This window comes from Hylaeus volcanicus, chromosome 5, assembly GCF_026283585.1.
Source record: "Hylaeus volcanicus isolate JK05 chromosome 5, UHH_iyHylVolc1.0_haploid, whole genome shotgun sequence".
NCBI classification, from domain to species: Eukaryota; Metazoa; Arthropoda; class Insecta; order Hymenoptera; family Colletidae; genus Hylaeus; species Hylaeus volcanicus.
The window spans coordinates 13,387,191-13,403,311 of record NC_071980.1 but is presented as its reverse complement, the minus strand read 5'-3'; the positions used below and the strand labels follow the sequence as shown (position 1 = coordinate 13,403,311).

Sequence of the window (16,121 nt, the reverse complement as noted above, 5' to 3'; positions counted from 1 at the left end):
CGAAGACGAAGACGAAGACGAAGACGAAGACGAAGACGAAGACGAAGTAGAAACGACGTGGCGCGAGCGCGCACGCTTATAATACGAGGTCGCAACTCGAAGGGCCTAGCCTATTTTTGAGAGGGGGCTGGCTGGGGAGGCGCAGAGAGACCGGATGCTAAGAGAGGCGAGGCAACGGGGGTTTCTCTGTTCGGCGGGCTCGCACGTGATGCAGAGGGGACCGGAAGCGCTCACTCCCCTACGCCTCGTGCCTCTCTCGCTCGCCTCGTATAGTCCGCCGGCAATAGTAATGGGACTTACGAGCAACGCACAATAAGGACACGAGTTCGATGCGCCTTGTGCCTGCCTGGGCGCCTTCGTTTCTTCGCGCACGCTTTTACCGTTCGTGCGCCGCGTTGCTCGCTGCTTTTGCCTTCGTTTCTACCTACCCGGCACCTCCCACTTTCATTCTTGCCTCCAGGTTGCCATTCTTGCGGGAAAACTGCGTCGCGACGCCTGGCCCTTATGTTACTTGCGCTAGACTCGTTATTAAGGAAGAACGTCCGCTTCATGAGCTGATATTCTTTTCGCAGAGTGCTGGGTTCTTTTTGCACCGGAAGCTGGTGTCTTTGGGGGTTGCACCAGCAGAAATTTTGTTTTACCTCTGCGAAACGATTCAACGGAATTCTGATCCCTCTAAGTCATCTAATCCCCGAGGCCAGCTATCCTGATTTAGAACCATCGACCAAGTTTCATGAACATCCTCGAAGTCCTCGAGAAACCAAGAGTAAGATCGCCAACAACTAAGAAATCCATCAGGCTGGAAACACGCGTAACCTTGATACACGCCTCGAGGATCATAATGGAGGACGTATCGTAACGTACATCGAGGGTCCAGAAAGCGGTCGCGCAAGATCGGCCCTCCTTGGTCTGCATCTGTTCGATAGTTCGAGCGCTCTCCAAGTGAGCAACAATGCGTTCGCAGCCAGCCCGAGGAGGGTGCATTTAGTGGTGCATTAAGGGAGGAGCACTCGAGGACATTATAAAACTATCTTGCTCTCCGGAATATTGGGGTAGGACTCCTCCCCTCCCATTCTCCGTGCTGCCTCGGCTTCCGGTTGTAACACGAGCTTCCACGCTCCGTCCTTCTCTGATCCCTCCTCGTCTCTCCTTTCCAACTTTCGTTTGCCTTCGTCCTCCCTATCTATCGCTGTCTCTCCTCCCTGGATGAACACCAATCACGGCCGGGAGGACGAAAAACGAAGAGGACGAGGAGTCCGTGAAGACGACGGCTACGTCGAGGGCGATGTCGTACGCGGACAGGAAGAAGGGACGAAAAAAGATGCGAAAAAAAAGAAAAAGACGTACACACACACACCGCGGTCGTGTCGTGAGTTCTGAATGAGCGAGAGAGTCTTTGTAGGCCCCCGAGGCGGTGTACGAACTATGAATGAACGAGTGAATGAATACAACCTGCGCAAACCATCGGGACCCCCCTTGCTCCCTCACGCCCCTGTCGCGTACGCCTTTTCCCTTCGTAGGGACGGTTTCATCCCTCCACGACCCTACCACTTTTCGGATCCTTCATACCTCTATTGCAGCGTTTGTTCCGCGGACTTGCACAATAGTCGGGTCACCGCCGAGCATATGTTCACCCTCTGACACGCCGATACAGAGGATCCTTGAGTCCCATGTTTTCTTTCACTCGAGAGGGGATTCTCTCGACGAGATGTTAATTGGTCTGGAGGGACGTCACTCGTGCGCAAAAAGCATCGAAAGTCGATTTTCTAGAGGCTTTCCTTTTTTTTTATTATCTTGAAAGAGTTTGCGTGCTGACTCGATTTAATTGGGCGTAATGTTTTCGTGCAGAGCATTAACTGTACCAATAACCACGGATTTTGTATAATTCCTTTTTTTTTTTTTTATGTGGATTTATTTTACGTCCTTCAGGTAATTGATGGTATTTTGCACATGTTTCTGGGACATTGGTGTTGTTTCAGGGTTTAACCCTTTGCACTCAGTCACCATTAGGTTTCACGCAGCAAATCTATCAGCAATAATGTTTCTTTAGGTTTAATTTCTTTGGAACTCGTAGTGTCAATAAAATGATTGTCGGCGAGGTAAGGGTGACCTGATTCTCAAATCTCAATAGCTCAGCATTCGTGCCAATAGAATGTTAAGAAAGCATCTCTGGTAGATACTAGAAAAAAGGCCTCGAGATCAAAGGGTTCATTTCTACGTGTACCTGTTTTAGTCTCAATTAATCATTCTATGCAGTTCGATATACCCCTTATTAATCTCAGTCATGTATTATTTAATACTTTCATCTTCGTGCCATATTTTAAATAATTAGCTATGTTGGTAATATTAATGATACGCTGAAAGTGAGACAAACGATCGTCGTGGCTCACTTCTAGGTCGGAGACGCTGTAGATGGTAGGGGGATGTACATTGCCAATCACAAGAGAGTGCATAATTATCTGACCATTATGTTGACATTATCATGTATACTGTCCTTTGCTGCTATACTTTTTTCTTAAATTATATACATACACTCTCACCCACGGGTCAACCGGACACTCGATGAACGCGGAACGAGAAAAAATTAACAATTAAGTAGCCAATACAGGCACGATTCTAAAATCTAGGAGAGTAATAATAAAAAGTTATCACTAGGCTGTGGATCTTTATGCATTTATAGGAAATTTAAATGCGCAAGGAACTGCAAAATGCACGCAATATATAAAAATATAAATAAAAGGATCGAAAGTGCAGTTCATATTATAATATTTACAGAGTAAAATAAACTCCTATCTGTGTTCAATTTTTGCAGATACGTTTGGAAAGATTTTATTTTGCACGAATATCCGCAGTCTAGTTATCGCTCTGGAACTTACATCCTGGGGTCTCAAAAGTAAGAAACAGATCTCGACCTCGTTTCCCTCCCCAATTTTCCACCCTCCGCCATCAACGTTCCATAGAAGACTCAATCCTTTGAACCCTCATCCCTTCGTCACGATGCATCGATTCAAACCCCCCAGCAGCTCCTTGAACCCGCATCCCCGTTTTCCCGACACTCTAGTTGGCCGGCTCGTTTCACCATGGGCCGATACAACCCAAGAATAATGATCCCCGAATCCGCGCAGCTTTGGATCGAGGAAGGACGATCCTAAACGATTTTCTCCGGCATCCACGAGGCGCACGTGCGCCCACGCAGCCAGCTGGAGAACAGAGGAGAATTTCATAAGGACTCGTGCGCACGTGAAGCCCTGTGGTCGCCAAAAACGCGCTCCCTGAGGCCAACGAATCAAAATGCCGTGTGGCCAGCCACGGTTACTTATCGCGCGGCGGTTGCTTAACAAATAATCATTGTGCTCGTCGGCACGATTGACTAACCTTTCCATAAACGTAGCGAATGGCGTCACACGATGGCCGATCCTTTTTTGGCCGGGTGTCAGTAAACCGTAGGAACTCGCTTTTGCGCACGGCGGGATTCGAAGACTCTCCCTGCCGCCTGTTTTGCTCCTCTAATTTATGCAGACGCGCGTGCGCGAGCGTACCGTGCGCGCGACGACCACGACGTCGACGAGGAGGATACGTGACACGAACCAAAGAGTGAACCTCGTCGCTATCGGGCATCCTCGGAATTAGGCCTGGGATCGGTCGATTCGTTTGCTGTTCGAATATCTTTGGTAGATGATAACGCGAATCAACGAATACGCAAGAGAACCTTTAGTTGGTGGTACCGTTGTTTATACTATGTACGAGGGACGTTAACGCTAAACATACCAGCACTTTACATGTACCTTGTCGTAAGAGGTTCTTTGACCCTTTGTGAAATAAACGCTGATTTTTTTTTATTATAGATTGAAATTCTTAATGTATTAAAGGAAATTTAATATTAACCCTTTGCACTCGAGGCCTTTTTTTCTGGTATCTACCAGCGACTTGAGATGCTTTCTTCGCATTCTATTGCCATGAATTCTGAGCTATCTAGATTTGTGGAATCAGGTCACCTTTGCCTCAATGACAATCATTTTATTGGCACTTTGAGTTCCAAAGAAATTAAACCTAAAGAAAATCTAGTGGTGACTGACAATGAAAGTCACCTCTCGAGTACAAAAGGTTAAATGTTGAATGCTCTTGACCTAAACATGATAGATTGTGGTCGCTAAACATCGACTGAATAAATAGTAATTTTCGTTGTTATCGTATCATGATCGACTACCAGTCACGTATGCCAAAATATTAATTTCTCAATCCATATTTAATAAAACCTATTTCCTTCCATATCCTACCATATCTGCCTTGAAAGTTCCGAATCATTTTCAAACACCTTGTATTTTCTTTTGCACGGAATAATAACGCAATAATTATTATTTGACGCGTCTGCCCCCGTTGCGTCGGCGCTAGAGATGTTTTAAGAGCGCGCGGTTGTGAAAAACTCGGTGTGAGAATTGGGTCGGTGGTGGTACCGGCGGTCTATGGGTTGGAAAAAGTTCGAGAGCGACTTGCACGTGCATGCGCAGGAGTAACGTAACGCATCGGTTCCAAGAGGAGGAGGTCGAAAGCGAGGATAAGCGAGAGTCGAACCAGAGACCTCGAAGAGCCGCGATACATAACGTAACAGTGCTCCGGCAAGCAGAAATAATGAGTCTATTATACGGTCGTCTGTGTTGGTCGTCTTGCAACGACATGTTCCACGCGCGCCCGAATCATGATACAGTTCGTCAAGTCTTATGCAAAAGTCTTTCTGCAAAAAAGAAAATGGGGAATAGATTCTTTCTTGAAGGAGACAAATGCTTGATATCATGTAGGTGGAGAGGAGTAAGGAATGGTGATCTCTGAGATTGTCAGAGATGATAAAATCGTAATAATGGTTCCAAATTTTAATTGTAGAATTAGTTTCTATTATATGAAGTATAGCATCTCCAAGATCATTAAAGGGAGTTGTAGAAATGTAGCTTCAAACGAGGAAGAAAATTCTTAAACTTCAATTTTAGTTCTGGTTTATACTGTACGAACTGTAGCATCTCTAAGATCATTGGAAGTTTTAGAAATGTAGCTTCAAACAAGGAAGATCGATCTCAAACTTCTATAAATTAAAGATCATAGCAAGATAAAAAGGGTCAATTTGCTCCATCGCAGATGTCTATATTTTTTCACACACACATATATTCCTATTTTCACTTGTAATTTGGCCAAAGACGATCAGAAATATTCACTGGAATATATATGTTCTACTAGGATTGAAATGGTTAAGCGAAGTCGACGGGTGTCTCCTCGAGACGTTTCATCCGCCGCCATGGATCGTTTGGATCGTGGCGGGAATCGAGCACGGGAACGTATACATTTTTTTATCGGGCTAAACGCAAGGATGCCGCGAGAGGCAGCGGAGCCCGGCGTCGTCTCCATTGTCTGCGGCGAAGCGTGCAGAGGGCCCGACTTTCCCTCGTTCACCCACGGTCACTGCTGCAATGACGTAAGGCCCCGACTAGAGGTAATTGTTACCTACGCTACGAACGCTCGCCTCATAATGTTCTCCTCCGTTCCGTTCTATTCGAGCCAGCTCCGATCCGCTCGGCGATCGTTTGCGTGTGCTGGACGCGCGTACGGTCTCCCTCTTGCTGCATCGAGACACCACCGACGGTTCGGCTTCGACACGCTGATGGTAACTGCCACCTCGCGATCGTGCCTGCTCAAGTCTTGGGGAGAATAGTTCGCGAGCGGTAATGGTACAAGTTTCGATTTTCGATGAGATCGCGTTAAAATTCGCGTTAGGTACTTCATATGGAATCATCATCCCTTTTAGTTAAGGAGGAGAAACCTGTATCGACAGTGTTTGGATATTTGACATGGAATCATCCGTTGTAGTTACGAAGGGTGAAGATAAGGAGGAGGAACTCCGTGTATCGAAAGTGTCTCTATGCTGTTGTGAAATCATCCCCTATCACTGTTCACGTTCTTCTCCGTTTGTTCATTCCTCCTGTGGCTCTTTGAGCTCTCGCAGTCATGTTTCTTGTTCTTTCCTCGGTATCGCGACACAGAATGCTACTGCACGGTCCCAGTTCAGGCCACTCGCGAATGACACTCTCCCACAGGTGGTGTTAACACCGCACGCGATAAGCATCGTTACGGCCCGGGGAAACTAGAAAAAAAAATCCAGGACAACAAATTGCTCGGCCAGATGAATGGGATGATCCACTCCCAGCCAGGCACTCCTGGCCCCCGTTTTCCATTGTTCGCCGCTGGAACACCGAAGTCCTTCGGCTGAATGAGTTGCGTCAGAGTTCAGCGATGAAAACACCGGAGAATAAGGCGAATAAGGTGAATCACGCTGGCCGCTGAATCGCGAGCTAGCCGAGATATCGCGATCCCACCCCCGCTCGAAGTGTCCGTCGACCAGGTTGGTTAACGAGTCGATTTCTAGACGGCTCGTGCCAGTGAAATCGCGGATTGTCGTTCCGATGCCGACGGGGACGACGAACGACGAAACGTTAAATGAGAGGCGAACCCAGTGACGATAATGAGAGACCTGTGGCAACGCGTGCAAACGCGCCGAGCCGAGAGATGCTATCAGCCACCCTGACGTAACAATGAGAAACTCCTCTGCCCGAGTCGCAACCGCTTTCGTTCACGGTTGCAATCGGGAGAAATAAATAAACCGGCTTGTCGCGCGGTTTCGCGGCTTCGCTCCGCCTCCTGGGGCACCTATGGTCAGCGTTTCCCAACCTAAACTCGACGAACCCCCTTCGCGACGGGGATTGCGACGATAGGTTGAACGAGAGGGGTTGGAAACGTTTTGGGGAGACGCCAGCTGGAGGGACGCTGCGATTATTGGACCTGCGAATTGTAGCTTCTTCAGCGATAGGGGAAGAATGGGAGGGGTGAGTTGGTCCTTTTGATGAAACTGGGTGTGAACTGTAAGGGATGATGCCTAGGGGATGGTTCTAGAATTATGGGATTCCTGTGAGCTGTTCGAACGATTAACATTAACCCTTTACACTCTGCGCCATCTCGTTGCAAAATGTGCAGGAATCTCATTACATTAAATAGTTTAACATTCAAACTTGTCTGTTTTGGTATTATTAGACTCGATTATAAATTCTTACAGCTTTCTTGAAGCGTTGATTCTACTGCAAACATACAGAATCTATCAAAATAGGCTTCAGAATTTTGTTTTTAATATTAGGTTGTCCCAAAAGTATCTTTCGTTTTATTAATAAGTAATTCACACACAATATTTTATGTCTAATGTTACGTTATACAATTGCATACAATTCATTTTGCTTCATTACTGTTACAACGTTAACATCGAAGAAATTAGGTTGTCTATTTATATAAATACTGCCACAGAAAATAATTGAATGCAACTCACGAAAGAAACTTTTAGGACAACCTAATATATTCTATGATGTATTGGGTTGTCCGGAAACTCCATTTCGATTTTTTGTAGGTGGTACAGGTCTAAATAGTATCGAAGTGGTTGAAAACAAATAATATGTATACATCCCTTAAAAAGTGGAAAGGTTGTGGAACAAAATGGCACCTATGTAATTCAATAAGTATATATTAAAGTTCAAACGTGTTTTTGAATTTTTCTTAGAAATTGGCACGAACTTTCTGGACAACCTAATATTATATGTATTGTAATATATATTGAATATGTTTAATTGGTATATTTTAACCTAAATCTACCTAGATCTACCTAATACTAGTCCTCATTGTTTCTGCAATGTAAACTTTCCTCGTCACACCATTACCGAATAAAAATGTGAAGCTTCTCATAAAAAAGACGAATAAAGCCACCCTATTTCTACCGATGCTAATTTGTCTTAATTCCCAGAGTGTATTTCTCCGAATAACCTACACGTTTCATCAGTCTCTTGAGAAGAATGTTTCCAAAGTACATTCGATTAATCATCTGAATAGTTAGTGCCTTTCAAAGACGAAAGATATCTGGTGGTATACGGATCGTTCGAAGGGTTGGGAAACTCTGGTGAGAGCTGTCGAGAGGAAATCTACTTGTCGTTTCAGCACGCTTATGGACACTCGACGAAGATGTTCAATGGACTCTATATTGTCAGGGAGAGTTTTACAGCCGTCGACGGACGAGAGTTGCCCCGAGACAGGACTCCGTGTACTACTGGACTTCTCTAATTTATCTCCTCTCGCGAACGTTTTTCAACTTCAAGGGATGCCATGACTTTGTTCGATCAGTATCGGCGAGGGAACTATATACTTCAATGCCAATACGTCCCGTTCACAGAGTAACCCACCCACTTATCAACGTCTCACTGAGAGGATGAGACTCGACGAGTCCTAGACCCATTGACGTATTATCGAACACTGTGATTAGTTTTGGTGAGAATCAGAGGTAGAATTCTAAAGCAATTGGACTCTACAAAAAGAATTATGAACGTTATTAACCCTTTGCACTCGAGGCCTTTTTTTCTGGTATCTGCCAGCAACTCGAGATGTTTTTTAGCGTTCTATCGCCATGAATTCTAAGCTATCTGGATTTGAGAATAAGGTCACCTTTAGGACACTCGGAGCTCCAAAGAAATTAAACCTAAATAAAACATTAGGTATTGCAGATTTGCTGCTTGAAACCTAATGGTGACTGAGAGTCACCTCTCGAGTGCAAAGGATTAAAAATAATAAAAGACTTCTACAGAGCAATTCTAATCATCGTAAGCTAGTTATAACATAGTATGGCATAATTCATAGATATCGACACTGTGTCCTCCCTTTAAAAAAATCTAACTCGACAATTTTTGCTACCTAAAGTGGATTAACAATCATACAAAGCAAACCAAATTACATGAAATTGAAAACTCCCTTGTTTGGTCCACGATGGGGTGCAAAGCATAGAACAAAGTTTTGTCTGTCAATGAATTAACTACATCAGGTAAGTATCTCTTCACAGTTTTGGTAGAATTGATTTTAAACGAAGTGTGCGGCCTTACGAGAGATCTGTTAAAGTTACACGAGGTTCTCCAGCCTTGTGCCAGAGGGTCGGCAGAGGAACGGAGCCTGAGTCACGTGGATAGTGAAAAAGAGACACTTACCATCGTTATGATACTGTCTCGAGAGTAGAGAAACTGTTTGGTCCCGTGGGCACAATGGGGTGCAAAATACAGAACTAAGAAATAATTTGTCTGTCGATAAATGAGCTACATCAGGTAAGTATCTCTTTATGGTTTTGGTAGAATTGTCTGCGTGTGGCCTTACGAGAGACCTGTTAAAGTGACGCGAGGTTCCCCAGCCTTGTGCCAGAGCGTTGGAAGAGGAACCTGGGCCACGTGGTTAGTGAAAAGAGACACTTACCATCGTTATGATACTGTCTCGAGGGTAGAGAAACTGCACCGGAGGACGGTTGCAACGTGGACGGCGGTTGAGTTCCGGTTTGAGGGCCAGAGGAGTTCGAGGTGGCGGAACTTGCGGGCGTCGCTGGGCTCTTGTGTTCCGGCGTCGCCACCTGATGGCCGGCGCTCTGGTATCCCAAGAAATCGCCTAAATCTGGCACGCACACGCTTTCGTACACGTTGCCCGGCACGTTCTCCAGAGAGGCCTTCGCCGCGTCGACATCTGAATGGAAAATGGAACAGATCCTCAGTCGCGAGTTGCTCCACACTTTACTTCCATAGTTTTTGCTTTATTCGTAACGATATCGACCGTTACGATGCCAGACAACGCGTGTTTACGACTACGAGACTGAATTTCTCGGAAGTTCGGTGACCTTATTTTTGTTTTCGTCGATCAATGGGCAAGGACAGCAAACATACGGATGGTACCGTTTATAAAGGAATGGTTAAATATCTCAGAGGAGAACGAAGCTATCAAGAAAATATTTTCGCAAAATTTATTTGGTATAAAGGGGATATGAGGGGAATAAAAGATTCATATATTTTTATCTATGATTTCCTTCATCACTTGAGTTACAACAAAATTATTTGCTCCATGGAATATCATCTACCTTGGTACTAAATATTTTTGTACAAATATAGCTTCATCAACTGTAAAGGAGGTATCATATGAAGTAAAAAGCCTCATATATTTTTATCTATAAATCTCCTTCGTCACTTCATTTACAAACAAATTATTTGTTCCATACTATATCTACCTTGGTACCAAATACTTATGTAAAAACATAGTTTCATCTCCTCTGAAGGAGGTATCATATGAAGTAAAAAGCCTCATATATTTTTATCTATAAATCTCCTTCGTCACTTTATTTACAACAAAATTATTTGCTTCATATTATATCTACCATGATACCAAATACTTATGTAAAAACATAGTTTCATCTCCTCTACAGGAGGTATCATATGAAGTAAAAAGCTTCATATATTTTTCTCTATAAATCTCCTTCCTCGTTTCATTTACAACAAAATTCTTTGCTTCATATTATATCTACCTTGATACCAAATACTTTTGTAAAAATATAGCTTCGTCTCCTAATACATTTAACCATTCCGCTTTAAACAGAATACCTTGTGTAATGTGTACAGTAAAGACTCCCGTATCCATACGTCCATTATCCGAATCCCCTAATATACGGACGTTCTATTATCCACATGTTCTGTTATCCGCACAACGTTTCGTAGCGATGTTTACATACAATGTATGTATTTAAACGTAATAAATACTTTTCTGTGTTCGACCGGTTAAACGTAATCATATCAATTCAATCTGAAGCAGAGAACAGTATCATAATGGCAAGTAAACGAAAACGTGTGGTTTTACCCTTTTAATTATTGAAGGAAAATATATAATAAGTGAAGATCTTGATAGGATTGAAAGTGCAACGAAATTAGCAAGAATATATAGTATTGGGAAATCTACGATCACAGATGTTAAAAAACAGAAACTCAATATTGAAAATTATATGCAGAATGTATATCCCATGGATGCTATAGTACCAGTAGGAAAAGCTTAACGAATCCAAAAAATAAAAGTGTAGATGATGCAGAATAGTGATAATCTTCCAATAGTTTTGTAAACAAAGAGACAAAGTCATACTGATATCTGGACACATGTTACGTGAAAAAACTCTAGAGTTCAACGATAGATTAAAGAGAAACTCATTTAAAGCTAGTAATGGTCGGTTGATACAATTCAAAGCACGTCATGGTATCGGCTAAAAAGATATGGGACCATTAGATGTTTAAAGAAGCTTAATTTTGTTCATTTCTACTTGAATAAATGATGTTTAACTTTTTCGGTTGTTCTTGTCGTACTTAAGACGAGTTAAATCGTATGAGCTTATTGTTAATGAGTTAATGAGTTAACTCGTCTCGAGCACGACGAGAACAAAATAATTTGACGAGTATACTCGCGCAGAGCACCGAAAAGATTAATACAAAAGAAAGTAAATGTTCTATTATCCGAAAATTCCCCTATCCGGCCACTTTTGTCTCCCTATTAATTCGGATACGGGAGTCTCCACTGTATAATCTAAATAATATAATCTAAATTGTCGCTCTAAATCTGATTCCTGTCTAGAATTTTATTCGACGGCGTTGTAAGGTTTACGATCCCGAAGGGATGCTTCGGCGCGTTCGGGTTAAAATTCAGTTACTTCATAACTGTTCCAATCGGTTCTATATCAGTCCCCTCTGTCTTCTCGTGTCACACGTAATACATACAAACGACGAAGTAACGTTCAGAATTGTCTATCATCGAAACGGCTCGAACGAAGTCAAGTTCAACTTCTTGTGCTTCGTATTCCCGTGCGCGTCAACCTATTCACCGTACAGTTACTCTGTTTACGCTAATGCATTATTTGCTCGTCAGTCCGCGGTAGGAGAGGGTGTGTAATTAATGTTTGCATCGTCGTAGTTACGCGATTACAGAATTCCATGTCATTAAGCCAATTACCGTTGACGGTACGCGACGCGTAAAGTCTGTCTCCCGTCTTTGCCACCGCGGTGCAAAAGCATAGCAAACGTAATCGCGACGAACGATCTTTGAGCCGCGTATGCTCCATTATTACGGCCATTATTGCGAAGGAGACGATTGCCATTGGCGTGATTCATCGGTAACGACCGTTTCTGCATTTCTGCCGCGAGTATCGCCGATACGCCCATCGATGCTCGGAGGATATTCGCGTTGATCGAAACGAGGCTGCGATGCATTGGCAAATTGCGAGAGAACGAGTTCGATAGTCTCGAGGGTTCATGCGAATCTTACTACAGGATCTCGCAGTTCTCGCAGGTGGAAAAACTGGAGGATGAATAAAATCGAAACAAAGATGGCGAAAGAAGAAATCCGTGGTTGCGACAGGACGAAACGACAGAATTGGCTCAGTTGGCGAGGGAAAGGACGATATCGCGGGTTTCACTCGTGATTCGATCGTGCCAACGGCGGGAGGATGCAGCTTTTTAGTTTCTACTTTTTTTTTTTTTACGGCGCATGCAGAGTTTCCTAATATCCGTTCTCGTTCGCGGAATCAAAGCGATTACCCACGCCATGTCGCGTCTACGCGAGTACGAGCACGCCACGTTGAGTTACGACTCGCGAGCTCTCCATTGTTCCGCAGTTAAACAGCCTTTGGGCGCAACAGGCACGCTCGAAAGAATTACGACCAGTTTTTTCGGCCAATGTTTACAGATTTCAGCCCGTTGCTTATGGTTCTACCAGGTTGCGCCATTTAGATCGATTTCGAAGCGAATTTTCCGTTCGGTTGGCTGCCAGATCGGGGTACCTCAAGTAATTATTTGTTTATCGACAGTGAAAGCCTTTCTAACCCTTTTGCACTCGAGGCCTTTTCTAATGCTTTGAATGCTTAGCATTCTTAGTATTCTACTATCACGAATGCTAAGTTTAGATTTACTTCGAAGACGTATCCTCGATTGTCATTTTATTGACATTTCGAGTTCCGAAGGAACTAAACTTAAAAGAACATTATTGCTGGTAGGTTTGCTATGTGAAATATAGTGGTGAGGGTCATCTCTCGAGTACGAAGGAGTTGTTTTTGTATTCTCATCGAGATTTACGAATTCTCTCCAGATTCGTTTCCATCGAAACTAAAGCATTAAAATTAATCGTTGAAGTTCCTTAATTCCTCTTAGATTAATAAATTCTGTAGAGAATTCTGAGATATTAACGAAAATAAATTTGCATTGGATTCATGAATTTAGCGAAACTGTCTAAATAAGTACCAGTTTAAATTTGTTAAAAAGGTGAGCAACGATTTTTTGTTATCATCTGTATGATTTGATATTAGAAGGTTGCATTGAAAGCCGCTGTTTATATATACGTTTATATACACACATTTCCGTAATTACGAACAACTTGAAAATTAGCTTGCTGAATGGATAAGCTCGAAAGATAAACCGTTCTTTCGTCGCGGAATTCGACTTTTGCCAGAAAAGTGGGAAAAAGTAGTAGCTTTTGAGGGAAAATATTTCGATTGATAATTTTACATACTTTACTATTGAAATAAATGGTGAAAAAACACGAAAAAAACAGCAGCTTTCAATGTAGCCTCCTAATAAGATCCAAGAAGTATCTTGTTTGAGAAAATCGTGGGTTATTTTCAGCGTTTACTTCACCGTTGGACCGAGTAACGATATGTTAATAACATTATGGTATTGATTCCTGTTTCTTCCATTATCTAACAAAATCTTGTAATGGTTTCGAAATCAAGTGGTTTCAGAATTTCTTTGGAAAAAAATTCTGAAAATATCTCTCCCCTTCGAGTCAATTACAGTGTTCCACCCCCTGGAAGCCTCTTCAACTTTTGCCAGAAAAGTGGGAAAAAATAGTAGCTTTTGAGGGCAAATATTTCGATTGATAATTTTATATACTTTACTATTGAAATAAATGGTGAAAAAACACGAAAAAACAGCAGCTTTCGATGCAACCTCCTCCTAATATAATGCATGTATTATGTATGTATGTAAAGTGAGAACATCGTCTCAAGCGGTATGCTTATAGATTTTGCATGTTTGTATTTCTTTTTGTATCTAACCGAACTTGGCCGAGTGCTCACCTTTCTCATTAGTCTACCTGAGTCTGTCTGTATAGCTTCCAGAATCGAACGCACGTTGTTCCTATAGCCACGTTTCAAATATATCCCATACATTGCGTATTGTATAATTCGCTGTATAAATAAACTCCGTTTAATAAAATTGACCAAAAATAAGTTTCAGTTAGATAGAAACAAAGTGTAAGAGTCACGTAAATTTTCACGCGTAGTTTGCCAGTCGACGTGTTAATCAACGAAGATGGAAGTCTTTCGAAATCGTTGCGACTCGCGTTTCACGGTGTCTAACCGGGGCCCAGTCGATTGAATCGCGGTTTCCCCGGTCGATGAGACGACACGAAATAATCGATAAGGAAGTACGGGCTTTTACTTAACGGGAGTTAAATCATGGGTGAACCTCCGCTTCCTGCGAGGATCATTTCATACCTTGCTCGCCTCTCTCTTTCTCCGTTCACCGTCTTTCCCGTCTTTCTCGCTCCCGCCCTTCCTGTGTTCCCCACCGAAGATGTAGAAGTTCGAGGGTAACTTCCTCCGGCGAATGATACACGATACCATCGATCGGCACGCGAATAATAACAGAGACAAAGATCTCGATGAAAGGCGTCTTTCTTCGAGAAATCGGAAACTGCGCGGGTTGGCGCCGATATTATTTTTTAAACACTACAACTATCGAGTTCAACATATGTTCACTCTAATACACACGACTATCTCTCTTTGTAATTGAAAACTGGGGGGAACAAAGTGATTTATTAATTATATTGATTTTTTATTCCAAGAATTGTCCTCAACGCTAGATTTATGGGATATATTTATACTGATAATGCCTCAATCACTTATGCTGATTTTTATACACATGGAAAAACAAGCATACATTCTAATTACTTCGGAAATAGATACAAACGTACACTAAATGTTTTTAAGATGGAAACTTCGAGAAACAAACAACCCATATAGCGAGGACCTCCGTAAACCTACGAGTTTAGAAATAAATTTAAAGTGCACGGGTAAAATTGACTAAAAATTGTTCGTCTTAAAGTCTCTCGAGCTTCGTAAACACTTGGATTTACGTGTTTCAGCTCCGCGGCTAAAATTGATCCTTGATAAAGCGTCAAGGAACCCCAGTTATTGTATTCTTTTACGCTGCTAACAAAACCGAACGAAACGATTAGATCTTCCGCTGGTCGTCGCAATCAGGGTCTCACCTTCAACAAACGCTTTCGCCAGTCCACTTGTTGCGACAGGGAATCGCGAATCGGAGTTTAATCTTTCTCGCGTTCTGCCGCTGCTCTACTCATGAATCGGCTTCGTAAGAATGAGTTTGAAACAGTTGAACAATGCGCAACGATGAATGAAAGTTACAGTGCATCGCTCGCCAACTTTTAATTAGACGTTTACTTCAATATAGGGCGATGATATCATGCTCATAAATACTGATATGGTTGCACGTTGCTGTTTGGTCGATTATCCCAATTTGCGGTTACAAACAAGCTATTATTTACGTTTCAACTCTTTGAAAGTCAACTCAATCTATATATGTATATATAGAGAAATAAAAGCCCTGACTCACTGACTCATCAACGCCCAGGTTTAAACTCCCTTGAACCTAGAAAGTTGAAATTTTTCACAGACCTTTCCTTTATGATGTACACAAAGAAGAAGAAAAGATATTTCGAAATTAAATCTCTAAGGAGGTAAAAAGGAGTTGGAACTTGGTCTTAACGCTCTTCGATATTTTACATGATTTCTTAATCCTTAGAAGCCTGATTTTCCAAATTAAATTTAAAAAAATATCAATGTATAAACTTAACTTCTTGCATTACATTCTTTTAAATGTTTATTTTCCCTATATCTCGGGTACCTCGGGATCGCTAAACCCGTACTGTAGCTACGATAAAACATAGCTGCAGTCCCTGAGGGCAAACATAACATCGTATTAGGTACCAATCTACAATCATTATGAACTGATCTTACTAAACCTCCCTGCTCAGAGAATTCTTTTGTCTTAAATCATGTATTATAACGAGGAGTATGTCTTTGAGAATTCCGCGTTGTCCTAACATCATATGAGGTGCTATTCTACATATAGTCACTATGAACTGATCTTACTGAACCTCTCTGCTCATAGAATTCTTTTGTCTTAAATCATGTA

General features: G+C 42.4%; 1 protein-coding gene across 6 annotated transcripts in view; it reads right to left on the bottom strand.

Moving 5' to 3' along the window:
* The window catches only part of LOC128877584 (ETS-like protein pointed), a 177,945-nt gene that overhangs the window by 23,147 nt on the left and 138,677 nt on the right, over positions 1–16,121 (bottom strand). For 5 of the 6 annotated variants that reach the window (XM_054124999.1, XM_054125000.1, XM_054125001.1 and 2 more), the window contains one exon: positions 9,310–9,570. The exons of the other annotated variant lie outside the window; for it this stretch is intronic. In XM_054124999.1, the coding sequence (XP_053980974.1) occupies positions 9,310–9,570 (261 nt within the window). The remainder of the gene's footprint in view (positions 1–9,309; positions 9,571–16,121) is intronic. 6 annotated transcript variants of the gene reach the window in all.